At 45.3% G+C, this 11,029-nt stretch overlaps 1 protein-coding gene across 4 annotated transcripts in view; it reads left to right on the forward strand.

The window, feature by feature from the left end:
- SEPTIN11 (septin 11) overlaps nt 1-8,097 on the forward strand; it is a 94,998-nt gene extending 86,901 nt beyond the window's left edge. For 2 of the 4 annotated variants that reach the window (XM_040967540.1, XM_040967539.1), the window contains one exon: nt 1,666-5,123. In XM_040967540.1, the coding sequence (XP_040823474.1) occupies nt 1,666-1,681 (16 nt within the window). In that variant the 3' untranslated portion in view covers nt 1,682-5,123. The other 2 variants (XM_040967542.1, XM_040967541.1) reach the window with 2 other exon arrangements.
- Nucleotides 8,098-11,029: the final 2,932 nt, after the last annotated feature.

Genomic DNA, 11,029 nt, shown 5'->3' on the forward strand with positions numbered 1-11,029 from the left:
GGAAGAAAGTCTGTTTTGTCACCTGCTTCCCCATCACAGGGAAGTCTTGTTTTCCTTGCTGTTTTGAATGTGCGAGGCTGTTTGGTTCTCATCCTGGGCCTTCCCAATGGATTGTTCTTGCAGTTAACAGGAGGTCCACATGGATGCTGTCCTTCACGTGTCCACACTTCTTAATGGCACTTGGCTTATGGAAGGCAGCAGCTGCTGAACCTGGCAGGGGCACCTGGTTTTGGGGCGCACCTCTTAGGTATCCGTCCTTTCTTCTCCCCTTCCTCCCTCCCAAACACTCTTGCCTGCTGTACCCTGAAAGCAGCTGCCAGTTAAGAGCCTTAAGTAGAAAGGAAAAAAATTTAGGACCCCGCGCCTCCTCCTGCCCATGGCATTGGAGGATGATGGTTAAGGAGGACCAGGGAGGACGGTCACTCAGCATTCCTGGAACAGAAGCAACAGGAGTTGCCACCTGTGCCACACAGGAGCTGGCCTTGTCCTAGGCAGGAAGCTGACGCAGCGATGCTCAGGCATTAACCTGTTGTATGCCCACTTCAGAGTGCAACTCATTTCTTCTAATAGCTTTAAATCCTGTTTGTTCTAGCCTACTGATGCTTCTTTTTTCTGTTTGTTTTGTTTAAGTGTAGGTAAGGCCTTTTTATTTTCCCCCTTTGGCCTGTAGTGGCATGAGCATATCTAACATGTCTTAAGACAAGATGGAACTAATTCTTGCATTGCCATTAGCAGGACTCCACTTTGGGTTGTCCCTGTCCCCAAGTCACTTTGTTGTGTTTGGAGACACTGCAGTGGTGGGCTGGCCTGGGGGTATGGTGCTCAAGGCCCAGTGTTCCTGTGTTTCATCATGGCCTGCAGTCATTTGCTGGCCAAAATGCATCTATCTCAAGATAAAATTGGTCCTTAAGAACTATGCCTGATATCTAATCAGAACACTTTATAGCCACCTAATTGTGTTTCTAGTTTTTTTTTTTATTATTATTAAGTTTTTGCTAAGAAATAAAATTGCACCTTTTGAACTTGTCCTGGACACTTGGGTCCTGGGCTTGGTGTAGCTTCATACCAGAGAGGAGACAAGCTCCTGGCATTGCTGTAGCTGCAATTCTGTAAAGCAGGCGTTTTTTTTGTTGGTTTTTTTTTTTTTCCCCCTGGTCCTAATCAGCTAGCTTGATAGCATGTCTTTTCACCCACTGTATTCTAATCCCTGAACTCCTTTAGTGCTTTCCTTCATCTGTTCAAAGGCAGTTATTGTATGTTTAATCTGACTCCTTCAGCAGCTCCCAAGTGAAAGAACTCCTGTTCGGTACTCATGTTGACACCCAAGCCTGTGAGATCATAGTTTTGTGTTCTTTGAAAAAGCATAAGGCCCCACAGTCAATCCTTTTACTAGAACAGGCGGCGGTCTCAAGAAGTCACTCGTGCATTCGCAGTGCCCTGCCAGTGGAGACTAACCACACGTCTCTTGGATTCCGTTTGAAGAACTGCTCTTGCCTGTCTTGTGCAGTGGCCTCCTCGGATGTTTGGTTTGAATTGGCTGTCGGTCGCATATTCATTGCATGAGCATTCACTGCCACCGAGTGCTGGTGCTGGTGCTCCTAATTCCCCTTTCTCTTTTATTTACCATCAGTTCTAACTTGTTTTGTTTTGTTTTTTAACTTGCAGTGCAAGCTTCACATAAAGCCTGGCAAGCCAAGGATGTTCCCGCATTCACCTGCTTTTGCAGTAATAATTGTATCTCTGCCATCTGTGTCCTTTTGTTTTGTTATGGTTATGATTTTGATTTTTTTTTTATACCCTTCCCCAAACACCAGTAACTCTTAACTCATTTTGCTGAATGTTTTGTTGGGTGGTGGAAAATGACAGAACAAGGGAATAACAGCGAAAGCTCTGTGCGTCTGGACCTTGTTTCTGGAAAGTGACATGATTGGCTTTCTGTGCGCCTACCGAATGAAAGTGAGAAGCATGCCTGTTACTTGTATGTCGCTTTGGACCAAGGACAAGTGGGGGTCAAACGCTGCCTGCACGACTCCCACGGAGACCTGTCACCACCTCAGCAGCTGAGCTAAACCCCCCGAGTAGCCATGACAACAACTTGGCACAGCCTCCGATCTTCGTCTCCATGACCACATGGTCCCTGCACTCACTGTCTGTTCTCCTCATCCTCCTGGCCGAGGCAGATGTGTAGGTAGGCAGAGTGGTGATTCAGCTTTCCCATAGGACTTTGTACCTGTGGGGGTTCATGTTCATCACTAACATTCTGTGGCCAGAGCTTGTGGGGAGGTGAGGGCAGAGTCTTCAGACCTGCTAGTGTTGAAGGCTGGCCAAGCCCAGGGTGCTGATGGTCACCAGGTGTGTGAGGGCATTCCCAATCTCCTAGCAGACTAAGATTTCCCATAGCATCCCGTAGTACAAGTCTGCTGGTGGAGGGAATGGTGTTTCCCCCGACCTTCTTACTGTGCACCTGCAGAAAGGATGCTGGCCTGCATATACCTCTGTGTGCTTACTGAGGACAGCGGGGAGACTCCTGCAGAGCAGTCGTTTTGATTGAACTTGTCATTGATCGTGGCTAGACCACGTCCACAAATGCTTCTGATTTGCTGTGGAATCCACAGCCCGCATCAGCAGTGTAAGGTAGAGCTATGAAAGAGCATGATCCAGCACATGAGCCCATCAGCAGGTACTTGGCCTCACAGCCAACTCCCCCAGGCCCCTGTCTGTATTGGCAGTAAAGGAAGACGAAATGGAACAGCCATTGTTTCTCATCTGGTTGTCAGGATGGCGTTTGCATCACCTGTGCCCCATGCACACCTAGCTCCCCCTGCTCCTTTAGGGCCTAGTCCCATCACCCCATGGAGGATTAGGACTGAGCCAATTGCCCGGACAGGGACTGGTTCCCTAACTTGTAGAGGAAAGGACACACACTGAATCCTGATCCTTTCCTTGTTTTCATTTCCTTGCCCTTGCTCACTGGCTTTCTCTCTGGATTCGGTTGTCTCCCGTTGCTTACCAGAAAGGTGGCATTTCTCATGAACCTGCTACTTCTGCCCTACATTTCCCTTTTGGCCCTCACTAGTCATTCAGTTAAATACAGTATAAGACACTGCACCTGCCTTTCCATGCACAGTTTTTAAAATTACCCATAAGCACATTTTTTTTCTCCTTCATTTTCCACTATAAGTAAAGGAAAGAAGGTATGGTTTCCCATGAACCGATTTAGGTCTAATTAGAGTAACGCCCAAGGTTGCATTGCAGGCCAGGCTAAGCTGGGATTGCAACCGTGAGCCAGGGGCAGCAGCAGCTGGACCAGTGGTTTTCTTCTCGCTTGCTTTTGTTTTGGTCTGGATGTACTAGCTGTGGACCACAGCTGCTGTGGAGCAGCTGAGTAGCGCCGGCATGCTGATTCTAACCATGGCTGCATTTGCTCATGTGCTGTGCCCCAAACAAGAGCCTGAATATTTGTGGTTTGTTTGTTCTACCCCCTGCTTGTTTGAGCATTTTTGTGCCTCATGACAAACAGAAACACACCTGTGTTGCATCACTAAAATCAACCTAACAATGAAAGACAGCCAGTTGACTTTTTGATTCCATGATGGTTGACTAAATTTACTCCCCCCGCCCCATCAACTTTTTCACAGGAAAGTCAGTGTCACAGAGAGTCAGGAAGTAGGCAGGCAAAAGAAACCCCTTTGGGAGATTTTTTTTTTTAATGCGTTGCTTCTGGCCCTTTTCTGCCACCACTGCCAGGCCCTGTTTAGTTTGTTACTGCTGCTCTTTTGCTTTCCGTATCTGCCTTTTTTCACAGTAGTCCTTGGCTCTGCACGGAATAAATGACCCCCTCAAAGCTAACAGGATGTGCTTTCGCCTTTGCATGTAAGTACAGCAGTCAGAAACCATTGAGATCTTTCTAAAATTAGGGACAACAAATGGGCTGGTTGGGATTTCTGTTTTTCTTTCTCTCGAAGGGGGGAGGTAATGATTTCAGGAGCCTTTGTTTAATAACTTAAACAACTATATTTAAAATGGCCACATTTTAATATATACACATGCATTTTGATTTTCCTAGGGGCCCCCAGAAATGTGGCTTCTCCTTGTGGAAGGTAGACATGGCTTACCCCAGCCTATGTTCTACTTAGCGGGCTGCCACCCTAGGGTGTTGCAGAGCCCTTGCTCTGTTGATGGAAATAAGGCTCACGTAAGAGCCTGCTACCTTCCCGGATAGAAAATCAAGGAGGCGGCTTAGGCCCTGCTGCCATCGTGGCCACCTGCCTTTCTTTCCTTATCTTTCTGGGCTTTCCCTGATGCTAACTGGCCCTACTTCCATGTTTTAGATATGTGGTCTGGCTTCCCCTTCCCCACCACCTTATCTTTTTGCTTCCTTTGGATATCACTTACCCATCGCTCTAGCTGTGTAGGTTGCAGGACAAGATGGGGAAGCAGTAATGAGTTCTTAGCAGTTCAGGCTGTCTTCCCAGCTTAGGCTCTAATTCATGGGTCAACATTTTGTCTAAAACGGGCATCTCAACCAGGGGAATTACTTAAGGAGATGCCAGGTGGGGACAGGTTCCTCACTGCCCTCCCTTCTCTGTTTCGGAGCTCATCAGCGCTTCAACTCACAGGCTGTCTCTACCCCCCTAATGATTTAGTGTGGTGTCCTCCCTTTCCTGACATCTTAGTGTTTCACAAACAAGCTGTCCCCAAGTTACGTCCCCACACTGTCTCCTTGTGTCCCTACCCACGCTGATGGTTCCCATGTGGTTTTTTTTTTTTTTTCCCCTTTATTTGCCATTGCAAGTGTCTGGCATTCTGTCAGCTTTCAGAAAGAAGTCCTTGCTCCAGGGACAGGACACGTAGGTGCTGACTTTTGAGCGGGATGATGACCTACAAGGTCTAGTGTGTTGGTTGGTATGAAGGGAATTTTTAAAAAATAAATTTAAAAATCAAGCTGTGAACAGCGTTATAACTTTGTCTATTTCTTGATCTTAAGAAAATATATGCTGATATGCCTTAAACTGTAGTTGTTAGATTCTTGTTGTTTTTGCTGTTTGAAAATAACTGGTGTGTTTTCTAAAACTGTTGTGTAATCCACTTTCAGTGTTAATACAGAATTGTCATTTATGTAAGCTGCATGTTAGACACTTGTCTTTTTTAAAAAAAAAAAAAAAAGTAAAAACTGTATCGAAGTGAAGCATACCATTTTTTTCAAGTGAGAGAATGATCCCTTAGCAACGTGCCCAGCCATGCGGTGTCTGTGAAAGTAGGAGAGGGGTGGCCAGGCATCCTATGCATATGTTACTAGTGCCAAGAAGTAAGGCAGGGGAAAATATATTTTTACCCAAACCTGGTTCTGTGTGCCCTGTTGTGAGTTCTTTGTAGTCATTGCCTGATACTGCGTGTGTGCACGTGCTTACTGTGGGTATGAGACAAATGAGGTAATAGAAGCTCATGCTTTCTTGCTTTGGGCAGTGGGCTTCCAGTGCTGTCCTCTGAGTGGCACAGACTTCTCCAAGATCCTCTGGCCTTACCCACAGACCATGCCTGCCACCTCACTGCCATTCCTGTCCCAGGCTGGGGTTGGGTGGGGGGTGGACAGGGAGTGCCCTGCAGAGCCTCCTCCTCCATCCCTGCCACCTGACCCATTGCTGCCCAGTGTGTTGTGCCTCCAGTGGGGACCCTTGTTGTGTGGAGTAGCTCCTTTTGTTTCTTTGTAAGCCTGTAAGATCCACACTTGAATCTGAACCTTTCTTTTTTTTTTTTTTTCTCTTCTGTAGCTTCTTCTTTATGTAACCATCCCGTTGACAAGCCCTACTCTCTCCTAATGGACATAGAGCATTAGAAGAGCAGGAGCTGTCTGTTCCCACGTGTGGGGGAAGAGTTACCTCATTGCCACCATCGCCTCCTAGTCTTAAAGTCTGGGTCAAATAATCATACTGCTGTTTCATGTTTTGTCAATGTCTGTTTGAAAACCACTGCCTGTTAGTGGATAGTGAAGTTGACTGGTCACTACCCAGAATAGTAACCCGTGATCACATTCATTAAAAGGCAATTGAATGAAACTGAGCACTTGGGCAAAAGTCCCAAGGCCTTGTGCTAGGATCCTCTCACTTAGCTGTCATGCCCTTGAAGCTGCCAATCCAAGAGCTCATGGTCTGAAAATAGCATGTACACTAACGCTAGGGGGTGCCGTACCACCACCTCTGGTACCCACCGACTTGACCTTGTGTTAACTTCTGGCCTCCTTGTCCTCAACAGCCCCATCAGGGTCCTCAGCCATCATCAGGTCAAGAGAGTGGAGCTACGTCTTCCTTCCTTTGGTTACTTTTGTGGGTTGTTTTGGTATTTGGAATTTTATTTTTAACATTTAGTATTGCATGAACAGAGATAGCTCATGGTTTTCTTTTTGGAGTGTCCTATTGATACAATATTTTTATTTTTCAGCTGACCATCTGCCTCTTGACAGAGAGAAGTGGGCATCCCTCCTTTAAATTCAGGAACCATTGTCATTTTATTTGTCTTTTTCTGTTACCTGCATCCCTTATATATAAGTTGTTTTGAGTTTGGGATTGTGTTGGGGGGGGGAGGGGAAACAATTTCTGGTTAGGTTTTTACTTAATTGGTTGTTTAAATTTATTTCTGGTTCAAATTATGCCAGTTTTACATGCACTTCCAAGGGGAAGTTTAAATGAAGTTGAAGTCATAAAATTCTGTTCTATGTATTCGTCTTGGATCCAACTAAATCACACACCATCCTATTGAAAGAAAGGCTTTTGACCTACCAGTCTTAATCATGACTATGGGTACTGGCATTGGGTGGGTGACTTTTCTGCCTCTGTAGCTCAATTTAAAGATTCTTTAAAAAATTTTTGGCCCAGCCCTGCCTTTGTATTGGGTGTGAAACTGTGTGCTCAGTTCTTTACCAGGACCTGAAGTCCTGAGCCACTGGAAATGCACCACAGGCAAATCCATACCTTCGCCCAGAGAGCAGCCTGCCATGTCTGCAGAAAGACTTGCTGTGGATCCAACTGTTGAGTCTCTTTACGTTCACTCACCAGCAAACACGCGAGCTCTCAGTGGGCACTTCCAATGCTGGCCTTGGAGTGACAAGCCATATCCAGGGCTAGGTTAATCTTCACCTCTCAGGAACAGTTTCCTGTCCTTAAGGGACAGCTATCAAATTCTTGGCTTTTATATGTCACAGCCATGTCCATTATCTTGTCTACAGCTTTGTGTATTCCCATCTTCATTTCTTAGCCACATAGTAGACAGATAACAAGCATACTAATCTAAAATCACACGTTGCACGAGCATGACATGTTGTCACCTTTGTGCAAAAGCCACTATAACCACTAAGCACAACTGATTAATATTTCCATCCCAATTTTATATTTAAAAAAAAACATTGTTTCACATTGTAAAGGTTATGTTTTGACCCATGTTTAAAAATCAAATGAGCATTTTTTTGAATATAGGAAAATGTCTGTACTTTTCCCCTTTTCTGTTTTGGCCCCCAGTAGAGTGTAAGAATCCTCACCTTGGAGGTGGTAACAGAGTGTTCTTAAGTGGTTATAAAGTAGGTTAGCCTCATCCTGGCTGTCTTCCTAAGGGAAACTGTCCTGATGCTGCTGGCCAGTGCCTCCCATGGCTCTGAGATGGACACCTTTGGGATGGCACTGTCCCTCAGGCAGTTCCTTAAGTGTTGGTAAGTGATGATGCTGGAAGTTCTCTTGGCTGACCTGCCAAAGGATGCGGAGCCATCCAATGGTGATTATCACCGATCATGAACCTGGCTTACAGTGAACGAGAACGTGGAAGATAGGCTCAACCAAGCCACAGGACTCATGCCACTAGCGGATTTTATTTTTCAATCTTCAGATGTTGCTTGATTCTGGTTGCTTACACAAGGGTGGTCTATGGTCTGCAGACACAGCCTGCCTTTAAAAGGGCTGACCTTCTGAATCAATATACCAAGCTACAAAGCCAAAGCATCCCACTGTGACCTGACCTTTTCCCAGGCAGAATTGATCACATCAGTGTTTCCTATGTTACATGTTTTGCCTACCATTGGCTCAAACAGTTCCGGGTATCTGAAAAACTGAGTTCCAGGTTTTCGTCATTTAAGTATGTAGATGATGACCTTGCTGTATAAACTTAAGTTTTGTGGATGACTTGCCATTTTTCTACCTGGAGAGGGATGGTGATGGTGGTGTGGCTCATTTTAAGTTCTTAAGATTCCTGTAGTCCCTCTGGCTTCCAAATCAATCTCTAGCAAGCAGTGGCATAGCCAGGGCTGGAGATACTGAGTCTAGAGGTTCACTTGCCATCCTGGGCCAACCTTGCTATTAAGCTGATTATCAGTGGGAATTGTATGAGGTCCCCAGGATCTCTACCTCACTTTGAGCTCTGAGAACAGAATGCCCTTTCAGCCCACTGTGGCACCTGTGACAGCACCTAGATTAGGCGAAGAAGCTAGAATGTGGTTGGCCCATGAACCCCAAGAGTGTATATGATGGGGCTGGGTTTAACCCATTCTCCACAGATTTTGCAACTTATGTTTTTAAACATTCACTTAAAATTTGCTTCCCTCTTTGACATTTTTTTTTTTAAAGAATTTCTTAGATTTAGAGACAGGAGACAGAAAGGTCTTCCATTCACTGGTTCACTCTCCAGGTGGCAGCAACAGTCAGAGCTGAGCTGATCTGAAGTCAGGAACCAGTAACTTTTTCCAGGTCTCCTACTTGGGTGCAGGGTCCCAAGGCTTTGGCCTATCTGCTTTCCCAGGCCACACACAAGCAAGGAGTTGGATGGGAAGTGGAACAGCTGGGACACAAACTGGTGCGCCTAAGAAATCCCTGTGGATGCAAGGCAAGGATTTAGCCTCTGAGCCAATGTGCCAGGTTCCTCCACATAGCTTTTTAAAAAGATTTGGAAGAATTACAGAAATCTCTTCCAACAGCCAGAGTCTAGAAGCTTATCCCAGGTTACCTACATGGATATCAGTGGTCCAAATACCTGGGCCATCCTCTGTTGCTTTTGCTAGGCAATGAGGTAGATTGGAAATGGGACAGCTAGGACTTGAACTGGTGTCATGTGAGATGCCAGACTCGCTACGTCACAATATGGGCCTCATTTCCATCAGGTGCTGGGATTGCGCTTGTCTTGTAAACTTCATAGATTTCTGGAGGAAAAACAAAGCAAGCCCTTTCTCTGAAGACACTGGAAAGCTACTGGTCATTCATCAGCCATCGCATTTCAGAGGTTGCTAGCCTAGGACTGCCTCAAGAAAATGGGACATTTCCAAGAAATGAGAAAACTGTTCCTTACGTCTGGAATTACTCAAAACACTTTTCTTCAGCAGTTATGGTTTCTGCTTTGCTATGAAGGTAACACATTAAGTCAACAGAAAGAGCTTCTCTGTACTCCTAAACCCAGATGCTCCTGATAGCAAGAGGAATTTCTGTCCCACGGGAGGAATGTCAGTTCTGCACAGGATCTCATATGAACACATCACAAAAACTGCTAAGCTCATCAACATGATAGTAACTGTTAAACTTATCAAGCAAATTGTGCTAAATGATCATATGCTTCTGTTCTAATGAGTAATCATATTCAACACAAACTAAAAGCAAAGTCAAGTCAGAGGATTGAGGCTGCTGGCAATCATTTTTAGGCTACTCTGCTCCTTACCACACCTATCATGCTGGAAGTCTTACCTCACGTGCACAGGCCTGTACCTTAAATTTCTCCCAGAAAAACAGCTTTATTTTCCCAAAAGCACCACCTAGTGGCCAAAGCTTACAGTATTTAATGTTTGTAGAAGAGACTTTATATTTTTAACAATTTTAGAGGCTTGGGGTTATTATGCAACCTATGCTAACGGTGACCAGAGGATGCCTGTTTGGCACAACACCTTTCAGGGTGAGCATGTACACATTACCCAAGGGGAACTTGGCTCACCACAGCTCTGGCTGAAGATCAGTAGCTTCACACAGTCTCAAGCTAAATGCCATCATGCTACTCTGGGCAATAATGCTTAAGCATAACTTGCCTTCTTGCTTCAGGAAACCGCAAAATGAATAAATTGTCACAGCTGGAAGATCCAGGAATGTGGAGACTACAGAGATCATTTCTGACAGGAGAAAGCATCCCAACGTCTTCATTTTCTCAACAGTAAATGTGCAGCTTGTCAGAACAGAGCTACCCTTCAGCTTCCTTCAGCGCTAAAGGCACAGGGGAAGGGGGAAAACCTGACAAACCCATGATACATCATCTTGTATTGGCATTTGGGAGCACTTCTCATTTCCAGCCCTGCCCTTCTCACTAATGTAGGGCCAACAGAAGCCTTCCAGAGAATGAAGCATTCAGGATCTCCTGATCACTGGGACCAGAGTGTGTTCTTTCATTTTTGTTACAAGGATTTGCAGCAGGCTGAGGAAGGGAAGGCACAGCTGAGAGGATGCTCCCAAGAGTCAGATCTCCCAGGTGCCATCACAGAACTGGGCTCAGATAAACCACAAGGGAAGAGCCAGCAGTCCATCTATCCCCTTTGGGTTCATGTTCCCTAAACACAGTGTTAGGTTCCAAATCAATGACCAAATTTTTAATACTAGAAAATCAAGGGAGAGCAAGAAAAAATCCTATTGTACTATAACATCTGTTCAACTTGCAACTACTGGACTATAAATGAGATATTCTGATGCTGAACTCCTACAGACCTGAATAGCCACTGTACACTGTGAGGCCAGCCTGATTCTGTATATAGAGTTCCTCCATTTCTTTGCCTTCCTCCTCACATGTGGTTGAACTACATACAAGGTAGTAAACCACGTGAGTTTCCAAAAAGAGCTCCACAAAGAGGAGAAGCTGACATGTGAAAGAGAAAGCACTGTAAAGGTATAATCCTTCTGTACAACCTTTCAGCTGCATCCAAATCCTTGTGTGTGTGATCAGCAGGCTTGTGACTCTGACTCCTGATTGCTTTCCTGGTTGAAATAGCAATCCCGAAGCAAGCAGAAAAAAGAGAGAACCGAGG

Source organism: Ochotona curzoniae, unplaced genomic scaffold (assembly GCF_017591425.1).
Source record: "Ochotona curzoniae isolate NIBS_2020 unplaced genomic scaffold, NIBS_Ocur_1.0 scaffold_4506, whole genome shotgun sequence".
NCBI lineage: Eukaryota > Metazoa > Chordata > Mammalia > Lagomorpha > Ochotonidae > Ochotona > Ochotona curzoniae.